Raw genomic sequence first — 24,249 nt, 5'->3', positions numbered from 1 at the left:
TTCCATTCGGTAGTAATGAAACGTGTCGATGGGCAAACATGTCAGGCATGGTGCAAAGATTTTCAGATTTTCTTTTCTTGATAAGAGGCAAAACGAATGTCGCTGCGGCTCGAAATAAATAAGTCATGCTAACACATATATGCGGAAAGAGAAAGGACACCACGTCCGATTGGCAGTTTAGTGGGCACTTGAAGGTTCCGCCGATAAATCTATATAAACGGTGGTCAAACGGTCAGGATGCGCCATATCCTGGTTGGCGCGAAAGGTGACCTCGCGTTGTACGTCGAAAGGAGCAATCAAATCAAAGACAATATGGCTTCCGCCATGTTCTGTAGGGTTTGTGGTGATCGGAGTTCCGGTAAGCACTATGGATCCATCTGCTGCGATGGGTGCTCTTGCTTTTTCAAACGCAGCATCAGGAAACGGGCATTCTACACTTGTATATGTGAGTAAAGTATAGAAGTCCACCATAAGCCGCGAATATAAACATCCGGGTTTACATTACTCCAGCTGGGCAGGGAGGTTGTTCAGTGGATAAAGCTCGTAGAAATTGGTGCCCGTTTTGCAGACTGCAAAAGTGCTTCTTCGTGGGGATGAACGCTGCGGCCGTACAGGATGAACGCGGACCGAGAAAAAATCGGAAACTACACTCTCGGATAATGCTGAAGAGGCCAGTGATGTCCAGGTCGTCTACGGAACTGTCTACTGAAGGTGAGTGGTTACTACGTTAGCAAGCATTGAACAACATATTTGATCGTTAAGTATCACTAGAAAAATATGAAAGTTTACTTGATACAAGAATATTGAATACCACATGCTAAAGTGATATACATATATTTACCAAGTACATCTATAAGTTTAATTATTATGGTCGAATATTTACAACCTAGATTCAAATCAATTAGTAATTACTGGAACGAGGATTAGTATCTTCTTGTTTTTTGTGGAGTTAAAGTTTAATGAACATTTAATTACTAATTCATACCAATATCTATACAAACTTGAACCGGCTTGTGCTCAGACATTTTTTATCCAGAATAACTCAAATTTCTGGAGCACACTAAATACATGAGCCAGAAACGAATGAACCGCACTTTTCCGTAATACATCACTTTTATGCCGATGTTTGAATAAATAGTTCCACTCCACGAGAAGAACAATTCCATGTACTTTTTAAAATTAAAGAGAATGTCAGCCAAATGCTAGTTCAAAAGTTGGGTAGTAATTGTAAGATGGTTTGGGTTGGGTTAAAAAATTGTTGACAAGCCGGAATGGACCAATGAGATTTTATCGCGGTAAATATTATTACAATTCAAAAAAATCATTTTGATTCACTTTGTACAGCCGTGTAGCCGTTTAAAATCTGTCAAGCCGCTAATCTATAATTCTTCCACGCCAATTTAAATTTTCCGTAAAAATTCCGAAGAACCAGTTGAATTCCCTTAGAATTTCTCAATTGATATCCCCGAATCAGAATCCCGTGTAGCTTCAGAGAATTTCTCGTAGAAATCATTTTTTTTAAAGTTCCTTACAATATTTCAAAGCTTTTCATAAAAACTAAGAAGAACTCCCAGTGTAAACTCTGAAAAAATTTGTATTGAAATTGGAATTTCCAAACTTATTTTATTGGAGCAAATTTCCATCAATATATTGAAAAAAAATTCTGTGGATGTTTTGAAGAGTGGAAATGCATATATGTAGAAAATTTACAAGGATTCTTCAAAGAGTTTCCCTTGGAAATTAAATAAAATCCGTGCGAATTTATAATAACTTCTTTAAGAAACTCAAATGAAACTCTTATGGAAATGAGGAAGTCGTTTCTCCAAATTGGTTATTTGTCCGAAAAAAAAACGTTTGTCTGAACTAATCGTTTGCCAAAAAGGGCCATCTGGCCTAATGGGTAGATAATTTTGGCCATATAACCCTTTCTGCCAAACGCCATGATGATCTGTTGCGTGTTGCTAGTTCGATCGTATATCCCTTTCGGCCCTAAATCGCTTCCGGCCAACTGACATTTTCGGCCGAACCATTTTCGACCTAACAACAGTTTTATTCGGCCAAGTGGCATTAGGGTTTCCACCAAATGACTTTCGGCCAAACGATGGGAAAGGTTGTTTGGCTGAAGACCACAATGTCAAAAGTTGTTTGGTCAAATGTGTCATTTGATTGAAACCCACCTGAAAAAAATGTCATCTGGCCATGTGGCCGAAAATGGCGTTTGGCCGAAATGGTTGTTTGGCAGAAAAGGTCATTTAGTAATATTGGCGAACTGGACATACGGCTGAACTCACCGGCTGACGAACGAAAACGGCCTACGACTAATTGATTTCGCCGCCTCCAAGAATATGGCCATTCGCAGCACCTACTTCCAACACAGCCTCCCGTATCGGTACACCTGGAGATCACCACTGCAGACAGAATCACAAATCGACCACGTTCTGATTGATGGACGGCACTTCTCCGACATTATCGACGTCAGGACATATCGTGGCGCTAACATCGACTCTTACCACTATCTGATGATGGTTAATCTGCGCCCAAAACTATCCGTCATCAACAATGTCCGATACCGACGACCGCCGCGGTACGACCTAGAGCGACTTAAGCAACCTGATGTCGCCACTGCATACGCGCAGCATCTCGAGGCAGCGTTGCCGGAAGAGGGTGAGCTCGATGGGGCCCCTCTTGAGGACTGCTGGAATACAGTCAAAGCAGCCATTAACGACGCAGCGGAGAACAATGTCGGGAATATGGGTCGAAGTCGACGGAACGATTGGTTCGACGAAGAGTGCAGACAGATTCTGGAGGAGAAGGACGCAGCGCGGGCGGTCGCGCTGCAGCAAGGTACCCGGCAGAACGTGGAACGTTATAGACGGAAGCGGACCCAGACAACCACACATCGCATAAGAATGCACGATTAACATCGCTTACCGATCCATATTTCATCAAAATCGCATTGTGGTGCGAATTTCATCAGTTCATTTATATCTTTTCCCGCACAGTAGGCTATTTTACGAGTTTATTCAAGCTTCATTTGTTGACATCGCATATTCCTGCAAACAAACCCAAATGAAATCGGATTATCTGTCAAACATAGTTTGTTATCACAAACTACATCGCAATGTATAACGAACAAACTCGCCTAAAAATCGTGCATATCGCATACACTACCGTGCAACGTCGGATAAGAAATACATATATATCGCCTCCACTTTTGTACGTAAAAAGCGTTTTCGCGACTATTATGCGATGAAATTTGTGCGCAAAGGCGTCGCATAACAGAAAAACAATTCAATTATGCATGCATTCTGGTTGTCTGGGCAGATTTTTTTTGCTCCGCAGACCCGCCTTTTTCAGGAGAAGAAACGCCGCCTGGAAGAAGCGGAGTGCGAGGAGATGGAACAGCTGTGCCGTTCTCAAGATACACGCAAGTTCTATCAGAAGCTCAACGCATCCCGCAAAGGCTTCGTGCCGCGAGCCGAAATGTGCCGGGATAAGGATGGGAGCATCTTGACGGACGAACGTGTGGTGATCGAAAGGTGGAAGCAGCACTACGAGGAACATCTGAATGGCGCTGAGAGTACAGGCAGTGAAAGTCAAGGCAGCGGAGGAGATGACAACGTCAGCTCAGCGGACGATAGAAGCCAACCAGCCCACACCTTGAGGGAAGTTAAGGATGCCAATCAATAAAGCAGCTGGTAAGGATGGTATCGGAGCTGAGCTCATCAAGATGGGCCCGGAAAAGCTGGCCACTTGCCTGCACAAACTGATAGTCAGAATCTGGGAAACCGAACAGCTACCGGAGAAGTGGAAGGAAGGGGTTATATGCCCCATCTACAAGAAAGGCGACAAACTGGAGTGTGAGAACTTTCGAGCGATCACCATCCTTAATGCCGCCTACAAAGTGATATCCCAGATCATCTTCCGTCGTCTGTCACCATTAGTGAATGAGTTCGTGGGAAGTTATCAAGCCGGCTTCGTTGACGGCCGCTCGACAACGGACCAGATCTTTACTGTACGGCAAATCCTTCAAAAATGCCGTGAATACCAGGTCCCAACGCACCATCTGTTCGTTGATTTCAAGGCGGCATACGACAGTATAGACCGCGTAGAGCTATGGAAAATTATGGACGAGAACAGCTTCCCTGGAAAGCTTACCAGACTGATCAAAGCAACGGTGGATGGTGTGCAAAACTGTGTGAAGATCTCGGGCGAACACTCCAGTTCGTTCGAATCGCGCCGGGGACTAAGACAAGGTGATGGACTTTCGTGCCTGTTGTTCAACATTGCGCTAGAAGGTGTCATGCGGAGAGCCGGGTGTAACAGCCGGGGTACGATTTTCAACAGATCCAGTCAATTTATTTGCTTCGCGGATGACATGGACATTGTCGGCCGAACATTTCCAAAGGTGACAGAACTGTACACCCGCCTGAAACGTGAAGCAACAAAAGTTGGACTGGTGGTGAATGCGTCAAAGACAAAGTACATGCTTGTGGGCGGAACCGAGCGCGACAGGGCCCGCCTGGGAAGCAGTGTTACGATAGACGGGGATACCTTCGAGGTGGTCGAGGAATTCGTCTACCTCGGATCCTTGCTAACGGCTGACAACAACGTTAGTCGTGAAATACGAAGGCGCATCATCTGTGGAAGTCGGGCCTACTACGGGCTCCAGAAGAAACTTCGGTCGAAAAAGATTCGCCACCGCACCAAATGTGTCATGTACAAGACGCTTATAAGACCGGTTGTCCTCTACGGACATGAAACATGGACAATGCTCGAGGAGGACTTGCAAGCACTCGGAGTATTCGAGAGACGGGTGCTTAGGACCATCTTTGGCGGTGTGCAAGAAGACGGTGTGTGGCGGCGAAGAATGAACCATGAGCTCGCCCAACTCTACGGCGAACCCAGTATCCAGAAGGTAGCTAAAGCCGGAAGGGTACGATGGGCAGGACATGTTGCAAGAATGCCGGACAGCAACCCTGCAAAGATGGTGTTCGCTTCCGATCCGGCAGGTACGAGACGGCGTGGAGCGCAGCGAGCGAGATGGGCAGACCAGGTGCAGAACGACTTGGCGAGCGTGGGGCGTATCCGAGGATGGAGAGATGCGGCCTCGAACCGTGTATTGTGGCGTCAAATTGTTGATTCAGTGTTATCTGTTTAGATGTTAACTAAATAAATGAAAATGAAAACATACGGCTGAACTGATGCTTTGGTTGGAAAAGGTGTTTGATCAAATGGGATATTTGGCAGAATGGACCATTTGGCCGCACGGGTTGACGTTTTAGACCCGTTAAGCAAATGGCATTTGCGGCCATTTGACCCGTTCGAATTACATTTTCGGCCAAATGGTATATTCTGCCAAATATCCTATTCGACCAATCGATTTTTTTGGCTTTTTGGGCAATTAGCTTTATCCGCAAACTATCCCTGTGAAAAATTAAAAAAATATATTAAAAAATTATTTCATTGAAATCCAAAGAATTTTTTTGAGACAAAAGGTTGAAGAAAAAAAAAGGATGAAATAAATAACTCTAAATCAAAAGGTCGAAAGGACAAAAGATCTAAAAGACAAAATATGGACAGGACAAATAGTCAAGTAGACATAGATTAGAGGTTTCATTATTTTAATCATAGAATGTTCATACGAATTATATCTTATATTGTATACAGACTTAACCCTCTATTCCCCCGAATTTTTGTTTTCGCTCAAAATCACTGAAAATACCCTATGTTTAAACAAAGGGAAAATTCTAGAATGAAATATTATCAGATGAAATATAATTATATAAATATGCGCTACTCGAAAGAACAGACGTTGATTAAAAGTAGGAAAAAATCATCAATGACTTAAAAAAATTTTACCTCAATAGTACGTACACAATAAAATATATTCAATTTTTTGTACGATTTTAGTTAATTTTGAATATGTTCGGATCATGGTACAAGCGAGGGGTCCTTCATGTGCTGCGTAATATTTTCATATTTGATTTAAAGATGATTATGAAAAAAAAAAATTTAAATTATCATTATGAGCTTATAACGAATTTAGTAGCAAAACTATAAAAAAGCAGCTTGTCATAGTTGTTTGACAGTCTTACGTAACACAAAATATACTATTATACAATTCAAGGAACATCTGAAACAGCTGATTACATATTCTTAGAGTATCATCAGCAATGATTGAAATTGTGTGATTATGGATGTATGGATAGTTGTTTTGGAAGCAGAATAATTATCCAACTGATTGAACAATTATTATGTTTAGGAATTCTTTTATCTGTCAAGGAAGTTAGTTCCAGTTCTAGAACTCGTTCTAGAAAAAAAATCCATAATGAGTAAATTGTAGAATCATGGAAATTGTGTTTCATAAAGTTGAATTTGCGACAAGATGTTTAATTATTTTATACATTTTACAGTAAGTTTAGTTCCAATCTATAAACTGACAATTTTTTTCTTGAGAAATAAAATAGCAGAGTTACTTAAATGAGGATAAATTTATTTGAATGAATAGTTATTTTTATTTTACTTATTCATTTGATATAATGGTATAACAGTTATTTGATATAATAGTCCCCAGGAGTTCTTTCAAAAATTCATCCCTGGATTCCACTAGAAATGCAATCAGGAGTTCCCTCTAAGATTCCTATATGACGTCTTACTGGAATTACCGAAGATGTTTTTCACCAGGATTTCCTTAGCAAGTTCTTCCGTAAGTTCCTCGAAGTACATACTCATCTCGAAGTTCCTCCAGGAATTGTTCCAAAAGTTCCTCCAAGAATTCTTCCGGAAGTTCCTCCGGAAATTCTTCCGGAAGTTCCCCCGGGAATTCCTTCGGCAGTGCCTCTAGGAATTCCACTGGAAGTTCTTCCAGGAATTCCTCTGAAAGTTCCTTCAGGAATTCCTCTGGAAGGTCCTCTAGGAATTCCTCTGGAAGGTCCTCCAGGAATTGTTCTGGAAGAACCTCCATTAATTCCTCTGGAAGTTCCTCCAGGAATTTTGAAGCAAATCATCAAAGGGATTTCGATCGTCGAGGGATTACAAAGCAAATTTTTAAGGGATTCCGAGGTTAAACGTCGAGCGACTTTAAATTTAATATTCAAGTGATTCCGGAGCAAACCGTCGAAGTATTCTGAAACGAAGCGCCAAGGAATTCCGAAGCAAATCTTTGAATGACTGCGGATGAATTCCGAAGAAAATCAACGCAAGATTTTGAAGAAAATCCTTCATGAATTATGATGGATATCCTCCACCGATTCTCTAATCGACACTAAAAGGAATCCAGTGTGATTTTTTCTGGATTCCGGTTGGAATACTTCAATGATTCAGAAAGGAATTCTATAGAGATTCCAATGATAATTCCTATTGGATTCTGATGAGAATCCTTTTCGAACGCGGACACCTTCCTACATAACCGGTACCAAATATTTTTTCATAAAGAGTTCCTAATTTTGAGAAAACCCGCATTAGATGTTTTTCGCCATACAAATTTCCGGCGGTTAACTAATGCTGGCTATTTTACACATATACTATACCACCTGGATGTGGCAGCGGCGGGTAGTGAATCAGCCACTGCCAATAATTCATTATCGGAGAAATACTTGGCAATAATTTAGGATGTATGTTTGAAGGAATTTTTGAAAGAATTCATGGAGGAATTTATGTAGTAACTCATATGAATCCTGGAGAAAGTGCCGGAGAACTTTCTGGAGTAATCCCTGGAGGAACTTCCGGAGAAATTTCTGGAGGAACTGCCGAAGGCATTCCTGCAGGAACTTCCGGAGTAATTCCTGGACGAACTTCCAGAGGAATTCCTGGAGGAACTTCCGGAGGAATTTCTGGAAGAGCTTCCGGAGGAATTCCTGGAGGAACTTCCGGAGTAATTCCTGGAGGAACTTCCGGAGGAATTCCTGGAGCAACTTCCGGAGGAATTCCTGGAGGAACTTCCGGAGGAATTCCTGGAGGAACTTCCGGAGGAATTCCTGGAGGAACTTCCGGAGGAATTCCTGGAGGAACTTCCGGAGGAATTCCTGGAGGAACTTCCGGAGGAATTCCTGGAGGAACTTTCGGAGAAATTCCTGGAGGAACTTCCGGAGGAATTACTGGAGGAATTTCCGGAGGAATTCCTGGAGAAACTTCTGGATGAATTCTTGGAGGAACTTCCGGAGGAATTCCTCTGGATTCTCGGGTTTTCTCAAAATTAGGAACTTTTTATGAAAAAATATTTGGTACCGGTTATGTAGGAAGGTGTCCGCGTTCGAGAAGGATTCTCATCAGAATCCAATAGGAATTATCATTGGAATCTCTATAGAATTCCTTTCTGAATCATCGAAGTATTCCAACCGGAATCCAGAAGAATTCACACTGGTGTCGATTAGAGAATGGGGGGGGGGGGATACCCATCATAATTCATGGAGGATTTTCTTCAAAATCTTGCGTTGATTTTCTTCGGAATTCATCCGCAGTCATTCAAAGATTTGCTTCGGAATTCCTTGGCGCTTCGTTTCAGAATACTTCGACGGTTTGCTTCGGAATCACTTGAATATTTAATTTGAAGTCTCTCGACGTTTAACCTCGGAATCCCTTAATAATTTGCTTTGGAATCCCTCGACGATCGAAATCCCTTTGATGATTTGCTTCAAAATCCCAGAGACAGAACATGGGCCAAGAGCGTGGGATTTTGCTCGACGAATTGCTTCGGAATTATTCTATGATTCGCTTCAGAATACATCGACAGTTTGCTTCGAAATTCCTCGTAGATTTAGTTCGGACTCCCATTTCATTTATTTAGTCTACATCTATACAGATAACACTGAATCAACAATTTGACGCCACAATACACGGTTCGAGGCCGCATCTCTCCATCCTCGAATACGCCCCACGCTCGCCAAGTCGTTCTGCACCTGGTCTGCCCATCTCGCTCGCTGCGCTCCACGTCGTCTCGTACCTGCCGGATCGGAAGCGAACACCATCTTTGCAGGGTTGCTGTCCGGCATTCTTGCAACATGCCCTGCCCATCGTACCCTTCCGGCTTTAGCTACCTTCTGGATACTGGGTTCGCCGTAGAGCTGGGCGAGCTCATGGTTCATTCTTCGCCGCCACACACCGTCTTCTTGTACACCGCCAAAGATGGTCCTAAGCACCCGTCTCTCGAATACTCCGAGTGCTTGCAAGTCCTCCTCGAGCATTGTCCATGATTCATGTCCGTAGAGGACTACCGGTCTTATTAACGTCTTGTACATGACACATTTGGTGCGGTGGCGAATCTTTTTCGACCGCAGTTTCTTCTGGAGCCCGTAGTAGGCCCGACTTCCACAGATGATGCGCCTTCGTATTTCACGACTAACGTTGTTGTCAGCCGTTAGTAAGGATCCGAGGTAGATGAATTCCTCGACCACCTCGAAGGCATCCCCGTCTATCGTAACACTGCTTCCCAGGCGGACCCTGTCGCGCTCGGTTCCGCCCACAAGCATGTACTTTGTCTTTGACGCATTCACCACCAGTCCAACTTTTGTTGCTTCACGTTTCAGGCGGGTGTACAGTTCTGCCACCTTTGCAAATGTTCGGCCGACAATGTCCATGTCATCCGCGAAGCAAATAAATTGACTGGATCTGTTGAAGATCGTTCCCCGGCTGTTACACCCGGCTCTCCGCATGACACCTTCTAGCGCAATGTTGAACAACAGGCACGAAAGTCCATCACCTTGTCTTAGTCCCCGGCGCGATTCGAACGAACTGGAGTGTTCGCCCGAGATCTTCACACAGTTTTGCACACCTTCCACCGTTGCTTTGATCAGTCTGGTAAGCTTTCCAGGAAGCTGTTCTCGTCCATAATTTTCCATAGCTCTACGCGGTCTATACTGTCGTATGCCGCCTTGAAATCAACGAACAGATGGTGCGTTGGGACCTGGTATTCACGGCATTTTTGAAGGATTTGCCGTACAGTAAAGATCTGGTCCGTTGTCGAGCGGCCGTCAACGAAGCCGGCTTGATAACTTCCCACGAACTCGTTCACTAATGGTGACAGACGACGGAAGATGATCTGGGATATCACTTTGTAGGCGGCATTAAGGATGGTGATCGCTCGAAAGTTCTCACACTCCAGTTTGTCGCCTTTCTTGTAGATGGGGCATATAACCCCTTCCTTCCACTCCTCCGGTAGCTGTTCGTTTTCCCAGATTCTGACTATCAGTTTGTGCAGGCAAGTGGCCAGCTTTTCCGGGCCCATCTTGATGAGCTCAGCTCCGATACCATCCTTACCAGCTGCTTTATTGGTCTTTAGCTGTTGAATGGCATCCTTAACTTCCCTCAAGGTGGGGGCTGGTTGGCTTCCATCGTCCGCTGAACTGACGTAGTCATCTCCTCCGCTGCCTTCACTTTCATTGCCTGTACTCTCAGCGCCATTCAGATGTTCCTCGTAGTGCTGCTTCCACCTTTCGATCACCACACGTTCGTCCGTCAAGATGCTCCCATCCTTATCCCGGCACATTTCGGCTCGCGGCACGAAGCCTTTGCGGGATGCGTTGAGCTTCTGATAGAACTTGCGTGTATCTTGAGAACGGCACAGCTGTTCCATCTCCTCGCACTCCGCTTCTTCCAGGCGGCGTTTCTTCTCCTGAAAAGGCGGGTCTGTTGTCTCCGCTTCCGTCTATAACGTTCCACGTTCTGCCGGGTACCTTGCTGCAGCGCGACCGCCCGCGCTGCGTCCTTCTCCTCCAGAATCTGTCTGCACTCTTCGTCGAACCAATCGTTCCGTCGACTTCGACCCATATACCCGACGTTGTTCTCCGCTGCGTCGTTAATGGCTGCTTTGACTGTATTCCAGCAGTCCTCAAGAGGGGCCCCATCGAGCTCACCCTCTTCCGGCAACGCTGCCTCGAGATGCTGCGCGTATGCAGTGGCGACATCAGGTTGCTTCAGTCGCTCTAGGTCGTACCGCGGCGGTCGTCGGTACCGAACATTGTTGATGACGGATAGTTTTGGGCGCAGTTTAACCATCACCAGATAGTGGTCAGAGTCGATGTTAGCGCCACGATAAGTCCTGACGTCGATAATGTCGGAGAAGTGCCGTCCATCAATCAGAACGTGGTCGATTTGTGATTCTGTCTGCAGTGGCGATCTCCAGGTGTACCGATACGGGAGGCTGTGTTGGAAGTAGGTGCTGCGAATGGCCATATTCTTGGAGGCGGCGAAATCAATTAGTCGTAGGCCGTTTTCGTTCGTCAGCCGGTGAGCGCTGAACTTTCCAATAGTCGGTCTAAACTCCTCCTCTTGGCCAACCTGAGCGTTCAAATCTCCTATGATGATTTTGACGTCGTGGCTTGGGCAGCTGTCGTACTCACGTTCCAGCTGCGCGTAGAATGCGTCCTTATCATCATCAGTGCTTCCGGAGTGTGGCCTATGGACGTTGATTATGCTGAAGTTGAAGAACCGGCCTTTGATCCTCAACCTGCACATTCTCTCGTTGATCGGCCACCACCCGATCACGCGCCTTTGCATGTCGCCCATCACTATGAAAGCTGTTCCCAGCTCGTGTGTGCTGCCGCAGCTCTGGTAGATGGTATGATTACCTCTAAACGTTCGCACCATTGATCCCTTCCAACAAACCTCCTGCAGCGCTACGATGCCGAATCCACGGTCCTTGAGCACATCGGCGAGTATGCGTGTGCTCCCGATGAAGTTGAGAGATTTGCAGTTCCACGAACCGAGTTTCCAATCGCTAGTCCCTTTTCGTCGCAGTGGTCTTCGCCGATGGTTCCGGTCCGTACTCTCTTGTTGATTGTTCGTTGCTTATGATTTTTTAAAGGCTGGCTTGCAGGGCCTGACACCAAACCCCTTAAATTTCCGGAGGACCATTCCTCCTTATTTCCGGTGGACCATGGTGCACAGTTTCACTTAGAGTCCCTCGCTGGCACTCGGACGATAATCAGCCGACCCTAACATGGAGAACAGACGCTGTTGTGAGCCGATCCTGACATGGAGAACAGACGCTCAGTAAGATTTGCACCTCCGGAGATGAGCAAAGCCCCCTTCCCTGTCAGCATACCACCATAGTTCCCACCGGGGTTGGTTACCCGATCTTCCCTAAGGTTGCTCGTATCCCGGCCAGCACCGCGGGGAGGTAGGGATAGGAGTTGCTGGGTAAGAGGCTAAGGACCGCGAGATGGGGTCTATTTTATTCCTTCAGGTACGCGAAGTACCAATGGTACGCTTTACCCAGCATTTGCCGGACTCCCACAACGATTTATTTCGGAGTCCCACGACGAATTGCTTCGGAATCATTCAACGATTTGCTTCGAAATCCTTCGATGATTTGCTTCGGAATCCATCAAAAATTTTCTTTGGAATCCGTCAACGATTTGCTTCAACATCTCTTCAACATCTCGACGATTTGCTTCGGGATCCCTCTACAGATTGCTTCGGAAATCTTCGACGATTTGCTTCTACATGCCCGGAACATTGCCTACGAAATCCCTGGAACATTCACATTGGAATTCCTGCAGAATTTTCGACGAAATATCTGGAACATTACCGTTAGTTTTCCATTCGGATTCCCGTTTCAAATTCCTGAAATATTTCCGTCGGTATTCCTGGAAGATATCTAAAAGATTCTCATTGGAATCCCTGGAACATTCCCGACGGAATCCCTGGAAAATTCCGGTAGGATTTGGAATCCCTGGAATACTTCTGTTGGAATCCCTGGTGGATTGCCTTCAGAATCTCTGGAGATTCCCGTCGGAATCTTTGGAACATTCCCATCGAAATCACTGAAGGACTCTCATCCGAATCCTTGGAGGAATCCCGTCGGAATACCTGGAGGAGTATTGCATTATTTTTTGTTTCATTTGAGATAGATAGAATATTTATAGAAATATGCAAACATATTCACTGCCTCGGTGGGAACCTGACGGCCATCACATCACATATTGTTCTTTGAGCGTGCGGGACAAAGCCGACACTTAGATGCAATAGCCACACGCCATCAATTTGAGTCGTTGTAGCAATCATCGGCAGGTAAACAAACACAATTCGATACTGTGGGCTATGATAGAAAGCACGTGCTTGAAAAAAGACAATATGGATGAGTGTGATTGATCCACAATTGCCTCAGGTGGTTGGACCGGATTTATTACATTACCATTAATGAGGTGGTAAAATGTTCGATAATTTAAAAAAAAAGCTGAAAATAGAGAAAATGTATGAAAGGGCTATAGGCCCTCCAGGTATCGATGCTAGTTACGCCAATGCCAAAAACTCCCAAATTTCTTAGGTGATTTCTTCAACAATTCACTTAGAAATTTCCTTCGAAATATCCACATCTCCTTTCCCAGAACGTCCACCAGAAAATCATTCAGAAATTCCTTTGTAAACTATCTATCTATTCTATCCGAACTTATTCTTGAAATTCCACCAAGATCTCTTCATTATTTACTTCGAGTTATTTTCAGATATTCCCTTTGAATTTCTTCAGAAGCTCACATGAAAGCCCTCGATAAACACCTCATACTCACGCCCCGGAGATTCTTCCGAAAATTCCTCCAGGAACTCTCTGGAAAATAGTTAAGAGATTTTTTCTTCGGGATTTCTCCCGGAAATCTATCTGCAACCGTAATTTATATCTTTCGACCTTTTGTCCTCCGACCTTATTACTTTCGGCCTTTTGAAACAGATTTTATGTTTCGACCTTTTGCCCCTTCGACTTTTGACCCTTCGACCTTTTGACCTTTCGACCTTTTGATCTTCGACTTTTTGCCCTTCGACCTTTTGACCTTTTTGTTCTACAACCAATCCGAACAATTTCCCGTAAAAAAATGGAACAATATCCCGTGGAAATTCCGAAGAATTTCCCATGGAAGCTCCAAAGAATTTCTAATGGAAATTCTGAAGAATTTTCCGCTGAAATTCCAAATAGTTTCCTTTTTTTTTTTTTTTTAAACTATCATTTATTTGGAAGGCTCATTTGCCGTTAAGCGTTACGGAGCCGAATTCATGTTTTAGAGTACAGTTTTTCATGATTCTTATACAATAATGTTAGTTTTGGGGAACCGAAAGACTCGCGGTTTGGTCGAGGTTAGGGAATACAATTATACAATAGGAAAGGAAGGGAATTTAGGGTGCTTAATTAATTACAATGCTGATGTTTACACAGTTGAAATCCTTGGCAATGTTTCAAATCTGTAACGAGACAAACTTTTGTTTTGGGAGACAACGATGAGAGGAAGACATACGGGAGGGATTAACGACAGATATTGAGATGATGTACAACAAGAGGAAGACATTCTTAAGGAATTACGACAGCAAAGGGATGGATGGACGACAATTATAATCTAACATCAGTAACTTTCAAAATTGGTGGACAAGGGACATGTATTCGAGATCAAGACCCGCCAGCACTTCCCTAATAGGCTTTGGCTGCTTTCCTCGGACCCGAAGATGTTCAGTTAGCGCGGATCTAGGGCCACGATGCTCCTCGCACGCCCACACGACATGGTCAATATCCTGATAATCTGCGCCGCAAACACAGAGATTGCCTTCTGAGAGCCCCACTCGAAAAAGATGTGCATTTAAAGAGTAGTGATTGGACATTAGACGACACATGGTTCGAATGAAGTCTCGTCCGAATTTTTTGAACCATGGCCGTTTCGACACCTGTTGGCGAATTGAATACAGCCATCTACCCATCTCCCCATTTGTCCATTTTTGTTGCCAACTGATCAAGGTTTCCTGACGAACTAATGAGAAAAATTCATCGAAGGTGATTTGCCGATCGTAAATATCACCTTCCATAGCGCCCACCTTAGCCAGAGAGTCCGCTTTCTCATTTCCCGGGATCGAGCAATGAGAAGGGACCCAAGCCATGGTGATTGTGTAAGACCGTTGTGATAAAGCACTCAAAGCTTTCCGTATCCCATTCATGAGATACGCTGAGTGCTTAACCGCTTTCACTGACCGAACAGCCTCCAAGGAACTTAGACTGTCGGTGAAGATGAAAAAGTGGTCAGGAGGTAGGGATGCGATCTGCCCGAGAGAATAGTGTATAGCTGCTAGCTCAGCAGTATATACGGAGCTAGGCTCTTTGAGCTTAAAGTAGGCGCTATGAAAAACGTTAAAACACCGAAACCAGTGGAGTCATCCATTTTTGACCCGTCTGTGAAAAAGCTTCTCTCCTCGCTGGCGTGCCCGTATTTGCTTGCAAATAATGGAGGTATGACCTCCGGACGAAGGAAGTCTGGTATTCCATGAACCTCCTGTTTCATGGACAGATCAAAAATTACAGAGGAACTGAAGGAGTCTAAGAAGTTAGCACGATTGGTATCTACCGAAGAAGGGCTTACCTCCAGCGTTATGTACCAGTGGTAAATACTCATAAATCGAGATTGAGGGTTTTGTTCGAGCAGCTTCTCGAAGTTGTCAATGACCAATGGATTGAGAACCTCACAGCGGATGAGGAACCGGAGCGATAATTCCGCGAAACGATCTGTCAGAGGCAGTACTCCCGCGAGTACTTCCAAGCTCATCGTATGAGTCGAATTCATACATCCTAACGCGATACGGAGACAGCGGTACTGAATCCGTTGAAGCTTCAACATGTGTGTTTTAGCCGCGGACTGGAAGCAGAAACTACCATATTCGAGGACCGACAAAATGGTTGTTCGATACAACGTTATAAGATCTTCGGGATGCGCTCCCCACCATGTTCCGGTTATCGATCGCATGAAGTTGATCCGATTCTGGCATTTTTGTGTCAGATACACAATGTGCTTCCCGAAAGTACATTTCGAGTCGAACCAGACCCCGAGGTATTTTGAAGACATGCTATGAGTGATTGTCTTACCCATCAGTTGGAGCGGGAATTTTGCCGGTTTATGTTTTTTTGAAAAGACAACCATCTCAGTTTTCTCCGGAGAGAATTCGATACCCAGCTTCGTAGCCCAAGTAGACAAATTGTCCAGAGTATCTTGCAATGGTCCTTGCAGATCAACTGCGGTTGGCCCCGAAACGGATAAGTACAACACAGTCATCCGCAAGCTGTCTTAACGTGCAATTTTCCATGAGACATTCGTCAATGTCTCTGACATAAAAATTGTAAAGAAGGGGGCTTAAACATGAGCCCTGGGGGAGACCCATGTAACTAATTCGTGAAGTTGTCAAGTCACGATGAGAAAAACTCATACGCTTCTCTGACAACAAATTGTACAAATAGTTGTTCAAAAGTGTTGAAAGTCCACACGCGTGGAGTTTGTCAGATAAGACATCAACGCAAACTGAATCAAAAGCCCCCTTAATGTCCATAAACACTGAGCCCATTTGCTCTTTTTTAGCGAAAGTAATCTGAATTTCTGAAGAAAGCAGCGCAAGACAGTCGTTCGTTCCCTTTCCCCTACGGAAACCAAATTGTGTATCTGACAACAAACTATTCGATTCAACCCATTTGTCTAGCCGGAAGAGAATCATCTTCTCCAACAGCTTCCGAAGACAGGACAGCATCGCGATGGGGCGATACGAGTTACAATCCGACGCGGGTTTTCCGGGCTTCTGGATGGCTATTACCCTCACTTGCCTCCAATCATCCGGAACAATGTTGCACTCCAGTAACTGATTGAACAAGCTCAATAAGCGCCTCTTCGCGACGTCTGGGAGGTTTTTGAGTAAATTGAACTTGATTCTATCCATCCCAGGAGCGGAATTGTTACATGAAAGGAGAGCAAGCGAGAATTCAATCATCGAAAACGGGCGATCTATATCATCCCTGTTAGCAAAAGAATCACGTGACCCTTTCTTCACCGGCACCGAATCCGGACAAACTTTTTTTGCGAAGTCGAGTATCCACCGCGACGAGCTTTCACGATCTTCGTTTACGGACGACGCGTTGCGCATTCTTCTCCCGACGGTCCACAGAGTTTTCATTGAAGTCTCGCGCGATAAACCTTCAACAAAAGTGCGCCAATATCCGCGTTTCTTCACTTTGACCAGCTTCTTGAACTGGATCTCGAGCGCGATATATCGTTTGTGAAGTACGATCGAACCGTGTTTCCGAAATTCTTTAAACGCGCCAGATTTCTCGCGATAAAGTTGTGTACACTCGACATCCCACCACGGACTGTGTGGTTTCCTACGAACCGAAGCTCCTGGCACCGGCCGGCGTTGTGCCTGAAGAGCGCTGTCAAGGATCAACTGTGATAGAAACTCGTACTCTTGTCGCGGAGGAAGCGAATCTATCGACTGTACACCATTAATGATGGCCTCCGCATATTTTCCCCAATCGATGTGCTTTGTGAGGTCATATGAGAGGTCGATAGAAACAGATGGATTACGTCCATTGGAAATCGAGACTTCGATCGGCAAATGATCACTACCATGGGGATCTTGGACCACCTTCCAAGTACAGTCCAACGATAATGAGCTCGAACAAATGGAAAGATCTAGACGGCTATCTCTTGCTGGAGGAGCCACTCGTGTAACTTCTCCTGTATTCAAAATTGACATATTGAAGTCGTCGCAGAGGTCGTATATCATTGATGAACGGTTGTCGTCGTACAGTTCCCCCCAGCCTGTTCCGTGGGAGTTAAAATCTCCCAGGAGCAACCGTGGCTCGGGCATAACCGAGCAGATGTGCGAGAGATCTCTGCGAGATATCGCGGTGTTTGGAGGAAGATATATCGAGGCGATACTGAGGTCTTTTCCTCGGATAGTCACCTGACATGCAACGACTTCGGTGCCTGACATCGGGGCAAGATCGACTCTATAGAAGGAGTGTTGTTTTTTGATCCCTAACAGCACCCCTCCATAACGATTTGCCCGATCGCGACGAATTATGTTGAAATCCGGAAAATGAAGGTTCACATCTGGTGTTAGCCATGTTTCACACAAAGCGAAAACGTCGCATTGTAATTTGTTAACTAAAAATTTGAAAATATCTAATTTGGGAAGAATACTTCGACAGTTCCACTGTAGAATCGAAATCATGTTACCCTTATTGACTAAGTTAGCCATCGAAGGATACGAATGACTCGAAGAGGGGCATTTTTGAAGCCAGCTGCTTCAGGAGAGGAGTCAGAATAGGAAGAACGGCTTTGACCATGTTCTTCACGGGGTCGGAAGCATCAAAGAAGTTGAGGATGAGTTCCACGATGCCAGAAAGCGTGAACATTGGTTCGCTCTCTATGCTCTATTTCTGGTGGAAAATGTGAAAAACTTGGGACATCTGGGATTCTAGATGTTCCCGGGAGTGGAGGAAACTCTCGTTCATCCTGATGTGAAACCACAAAAATCTAACGTTTCTGCGCATTTCCGGCCGCTTCTGATTTGACCATGTTGGAATGGGACTCACTTTTAGGCTGTTTTCTAGGCTTTTCGAGGGTCGCTGGCTCTGTTTTACTCTTTTCCTCGTTGAGCCTTTGAAAACAAAGGGAACCCCATTTCCAACTTCAGAGTCAGAGCTGCCTTGATCGTCCAAAGGAAGAGACGAGTAGATGGTGTCAGAAACAACCGGTGAAGCGGCCTTCCTCAGCATCTCGGCGTAGCTTCGTCGAGAACGCTGCTGAAGAGACCGTTTCTGGTGAATTCGCTGCTGTATGTACGTTGGGCAAGCTTCGAGAGCATTTGGATGGCCTTCGATGCAATAAACACATTTCGACGTCGTCTTGAACGCGCCATCCTCATGCTTTTTCCGCACGATACACAGCGAGGTTTATTGCGGCAGTAGTGAGTGGTGTGTCCCAGCTGCTTGCAATTAACACAGTACTTCACTACCTTCGGTACATACAGCCGAACAGGTAGGCGAAGTTTTCCAATCACCACATAATCAGGCAATGCGGACCCGGAGAAGGTCACACAGAAGGAGTCTGAAGGCGAATAAACTAGATTCTTCCCCTCCTGCGACACTGAATACATTTGTTTGCAGTCCAGTATCTTAACAGGAGGCAGGGAAGTATTTTTGAAAAGGCCGCAACCTTGTTTCAAATCATCGCAAGTCATGCTCCCTCTGTGATCACTCCCCCGATCTCACACACTGCTGATGGAAGATAAACCTTATATTCTAGAGTGAAGAGCTCAAAGGTGGCAATCTCGTTGGCCTGTTTGCGATCAGAACAAGTGACGCGCAGCTTACTAGGCCCAACCATGTCAATGGTTGTGACAGACGAGAATCGCTTTTCCAGATCTTTACTGATCTGACTGATATTCAATCGTTTGCCTTTGGATCGGAAAAAAACAACGTATGGCCCACTAGAGTTGGGAGGGTAGGCCTTGTGGCGGGGAATCGTAGGGGAAACAGCGTTGCTAGTGTCTACTCTCTTATTTTCCGTTAGACTAGAATGCAACATGGTACCATCAGACTGGGAGTACAATATACCCCCGCCATTCTCGCCTTCGCTCATTGCGGACACGAAGTGACCCGCGGGAGCGAGGCACACACTATTTAAAATTAACACTTACTACTGGGAGAGAGAAAAAAACAACTAACACAAAAATAATGATTTGAAATACAGGGGAAAGACGAGAGAATAAAAAAAAACTAATCGAAAAGATTGTGGGAAGGGGAAAACAGCAGAAGAAACTTTCTATACTTATCTCTAATACTACAATGTCGCCAACGCCGGTTGTTGCGGCTCACACTTGACTGGACGGACGACCACTCGCTCAGCGCTGCAGCTGGACTGTTGGACGCCGCGGGGTGGCGGGACGCCGGCGGTTGAAACGAGCGATCGGGGATGACGATTTTTGTTGGCTTTGCTCAAAACGTGGTACTGACGGTGTGGGGCGATGAATTATTCACTTGCGGATGGACGCCGATTAATAACGAAAAAACTTCCTTGCGTAATTGACGCAATCTACTGCACTTCCACTGAAAAAAAACCTACGGCAAAAACCTGACTGTCCAGGAAAACCCGAGGAAAACCGACTGTCCGTGGAGAAAACGACCGTCTCTCACGGCTGTTCGACGTGGAATGAAATAGTTTCCCTTAGTTTATTCAATTTTGTTAATTGTGAGGCTAGTTTATTGTTTGGACTTACATCCTTTTTGATTTGAAGATAATTAGAAAATATCTAGTTTGAATTTCCCGGGAAAACTTTAGTTAGGGAACAGCTCGGGTTCAAATAACTATATTAAGTCGGGTTCGGGTCGGATACGGGTTTAAGAATGCAAAAATTCTAGGGTACGGGTCGGGGATTTTTTATTCCGGGTTCGGGTCGGGTCCGGGTTTGAAGGAAATTTACTAATCGGGTTCGCATTTACAAAATATGAAACCCGACCATTTCTACTGCGTAAATCTCTCTTTAAACCCACGATAAGTTCTGTATTTCGTTTTTAAGTTTTTTCCCTTTGCGTACCGAGCACTGCGTTCGTAGGTACTAACAAAAAATGTTCGTTCTTTTATCACCGCACATGAACATCAAAAATTTTGAAAAAATATTTTATGACTTTGCCTGTTTTTCACCACGGGTGGGGCAAGTGAAAATTTCCCCACACTGAATGCATTTCTCCATTTTTTTTAAACACAAATAATTTCTGTTAAGCATATATGAACAAATGATACCAATTTAAACTCATTCGAAGGCTTCTGGTGATACGTGGTAATACTATATCAGAACCGAAAGTGAAAATCGTGTCAGTGTACCTATTAAGTAATCCATGTTTGATTGAAATTTGTGAAAAAAATTGTATTAATGGAGCTTAAATACAAGAACCACTACTATTGCAGATATATCAACAACTATGATTTATTTATATAGTCGAAATTTAGAAGACTTAGCTATTTTTTTAATGTAGACTTCTACTGAAATCTGTGGATTGTTTGAAGCACAATACTGATGATTCCATGTTTGATTATTATTTCATTATTATCTGCATGCACAAAACAATACTATCGCCAAGGTTCATTATCTAACTATAAACCTGAAATAGAAAGGAATGCTCGACACAAATAGAGATGAAATGTTGGGTTTTAAAAAGTTCAAGTAAAGAAAACAAAAAATAAATAAAAAACATTTAATGAAGGCACTCTAGTGTCCTTTGTCTTTTTTGAAGAATCAAAAAGCATCACAACAGAACGCTTTGTTCAGTATAATTATCATTTGCACGAAATGTATGAACAGAAAATGTGGTCTTATATTGAAAAGTCATCGTTTAAAATATTTTTTTCACTTACACCACAAGTGGGGTAAGTGAAAAATTCAAACAGATTTTCTGGTTTCCAAATATTTTGTATCCTAAATGTATTTTTCAAAAATCTTGTTCGCAGGCATATAAAGATTGGATAGATGATTCGTTATGTCATAAATATGATCAATTTCAATATTATATAAACTTTTATTACTTGATGAACATGAACTATACGATTTCCTTTACCCACTTGCCCCACTGTACCTTACTAACGAAAAAAGTTCGTTCTTTTATCACCGCACAAGTATCTTCCTCACGTACCGTGCGCCTCCTTCGCACTAATGAGATAGGTTCGTAATACTACCACCGCACAAGTCTTCTAGAGTGAAACACCGAGCGTCTCCTTGGAATAAAAAAACGCTCCACAGCAGGATGTAATGTCTTCCAGATGTCACTCTTGGTAGTTTTGAACTAAACTAAAAACCTTCGGATTTATAAAAAAAAACCCTGATTAATCCACCTAGCGGTAATGGTGCCTTTCTCGTGCATTATAAAAATAGTATTTTGGCCATTACTCTTGAGCAATCACCGATCTGCCCAATTTTCAATAGGAAGCAATGGAAGAGTATCCTGCGTCGAATGCAACTTGTTGCGAGTAAATCGGTGACAATTTTTTACTCAATTTTTCTATAAAAAGTGGTATTTTGGCCATAACTTCCGAGCCCATAGGCCGATCTGACCAATTTTCAATAGGAAACAATGACAGAGTATTTTGCGTCGAATGCAACTTGTTGCGAGTAAATCGGTTAAGGATAAGTACCTGAAAAATGAGTGACATTTTTTCTATAAAAAAAAGGTGGTGTTTTGGCCATAACTTTCGAGCCCATAGTCCGATCTGAGCAATTTTCAATAGGAAACAATGGTCCTGCGTCGAATGCAACTTGTTGCGAGTAAATCGGTTAAGGATAAGTACCTGAAAAATGAGTGACATTTTTTTTGGGTGGGTGCGCACAGACACACACACACACACACACACACACACACACACACACACACACACACACACACACACACACACACACAGACATCACCTCAATTCGTCGAACTGAGTCGATCGGTATATAACACTATGGGTCTCCGGGCCTTCTATAAAAAGTTTGTTTTTGGAGCGATTATATAGCCTTTACCGTATACTTAGTATACGAGAAAGGCAAAAATGCCAATTAATGTTATGCGGGAAGAACTCGCTATAGTTCTATAAATGCCGGTAGGTGCACTCTGAGCAATAAAAACTTAAGCGTTTTCACCCATTTTATCACTGATTTTCGCCAAACTTTCACTATTTGTGTCTTATGCACTCCCGCGAAAATCGCGAAAAGATCAGAGTTTCTGCTTAGAATTAAATAAAAAATATAGAAAGTTTTAAAACATTTATGAAAATTTTGAGTGTTTCCACTGTGTCAGAATTTACCGTATCTGTATCAATTTACTGCTTTAAGATTCCCATTTAAGTAGTATTTGAATTGCATATTGAAAAGTTTTTATGTATATCGATCATTTTCAACCTAATCTAATTAAAAAATAACCGAATCTAATTTGTCTAATCTATAATTACAGATAATATCCCTACTCAAATACTGATACAAGTGCTTGCGGCATGCATTCGTCAGGCTCGAGCAAACGAAAGCTTCGCGACGTTTAGTCGGGAGCAACAGAATCGAATTTTGCAGCACGTGTGGTTCGAATGTTTCATCTTACGAGTTGCCAACTGGTCCATCGATATATCCTCCATCGTGGAAAGGTTTGTTGGATCAATATTTAGATAATCTCATTCATACCGTATCCAAATATATTACCGTTCAAAAGCAGATGTGCCGATGAACAACTACGGTCCATTGTGCAGCATACAAAAGCACTCCGAGTGGACCTAATCGAACTTTCTCTGCTGGAAACAATCATACTTTGTCGAAAAGGTAAATGCTTGCATCCCATTGAGCAATTCTGATACTACCAAAACACGTCAATGACAGAAACTTTTCCTAAAACAATTCAGCCAGAAAATCTTTCAAACCAATCGTTTAATCTCTCTTCTTCCCAGAATACGCCTTGAGTGCTAAAGAAGTTCAACAACTGGAAAGCACATCCGAGACGGCGCTGATCGCCTTAGGCCACTACAGCATGCAACAGATGAGCATCGTTGGCCCTCCACCTCTTCCTTCGGCAATGGTATCATCGTCGCTGGGCTATCCGACCAGAGAAATCATCGCTTCAGCAAGCACCACCGACCGGCCACTGTCCCCAATGCCAACACCGCTAGCAGTGTCCAGCATCAGGGGGATTGGTTGTACTTTGCCTTCGCCGTCATCGTTGCTACCCTTCTCGTGCTACCGGCTGGGCAGACTACTGTTGGGGTTAAGAGGTTTATCTATGCACTGCTACGAGTCCTCGGTACGTGCCATGTTTCACGAGTTCACAGGCGAAGGGCTAATGGAGCACTTTATTATTAAATTATAGGCGAAATGCCGTCACACACACGGTGCTGCGAGTCTTGCGAAATATGGCATAGATTTCTTCTTAATTAATAAACAATTCTATGAGCTTAAAACACTTAAGTCTAAATATAATTTTGATGACTATTTAGGAGCTAAAAATACTTTTTTTTGCTTGCATTTTTGCCTTTTATTAGACGATGACATACACCGATAACACAAGATTACTAAAAAGAAAATCATGAGGAAGGATTGTTTAATTTTCTATAATTCGAGTTTGTTTACGCGAATACATTTAATCCCCAGGCATAACTTATAATATCTAAATGTTATCAAAATTTAAACTATTTGTTTGGTATGGTATGTGTCAACAAGAACCATATTAAGTCAAATTACAAAAAGGTGAAAAAATTCAGCAAGCTCGACAGTCATTTGCGAACCTAGAGGACATAATATACATTTTTGTCTGGATTCCCAAGCTATAAGCTATTACCATTGACAAACAGACATAATACATGGAATAACGATTGTATGATAATCGGTAGAAAACCATTTCCCAGAAACCCAAACCTGAATGCTTTTGCCAAAATGCAGGGAGGAGATTCGGATGTGAGCACCCCCACGTATCTATTGTCAGAAAGCAGATACTGTCATTTA

General features: G+C 43.7%; 1 protein-coding gene across 1 annotated transcript; it reads left to right on the top strand.

Moving 5' to 3' along the window:
* Positions 1 to 644: 644 nt before the first annotated feature.
* On the top strand, positions 645 to 23,659 carry LOC134227623 (uncharacterized). The gene is made up of 4 exons (XM_062709237.1): positions 645 to 711; positions 22,721 to 22,904; positions 22,973 to 23,076; positions 23,202 to 23,659. Exons 1-4 carry the CDS (start codon positions 660 to 662, stop codon positions 23,615 to 23,617), a joined length of 756 nt encoding a protein of 251 aa, XP_062565221.1. The 5' UTR covers positions 645 to 659; the 3' UTR covers positions 23,618 to 23,659.
* The last annotated feature ends 590 nt before the right edge of the window (positions 23,660 to 24,249 follow it).

The sequence above is a fragment of the Armigeres subalbatus genome, chromosome 3, assembly GCF_024139115.2.
Source record: "Armigeres subalbatus isolate Guangzhou_Male chromosome 3, GZ_Asu_2, whole genome shotgun sequence".
NCBI lineage: Eukaryota > Metazoa > Arthropoda > Insecta > Diptera > Culicidae > Armigeres > Armigeres subalbatus.
The sequence above is the reverse complement of the archived record's forward strand: the minus strand, read 5'-3'. Positions and strand labels throughout refer to the sequence as shown.

Coding starts and splice junctions, on each gene's coding strand:
- LOC134227623 (XM_062709237.1), top strand. CDS start 660: ATGCTGAAGAGGCCAGTGATGTCCAGGTCGTCTACGGAACTGTCTACT. Junction 712..22,720: donor TACGGAACTGTCTACTGAAG/GTGAGTGGTTAC, acceptor CTATAATTACAG/ATAATATCCCTACTCAAATA. Junction 22,905..22,972: donor ATATCCTCCATCGTGGAAAG/GTTTGTTGGATC, acceptor GTTCAAAAGCAG/ATGTGCCGATGAACAACTAC.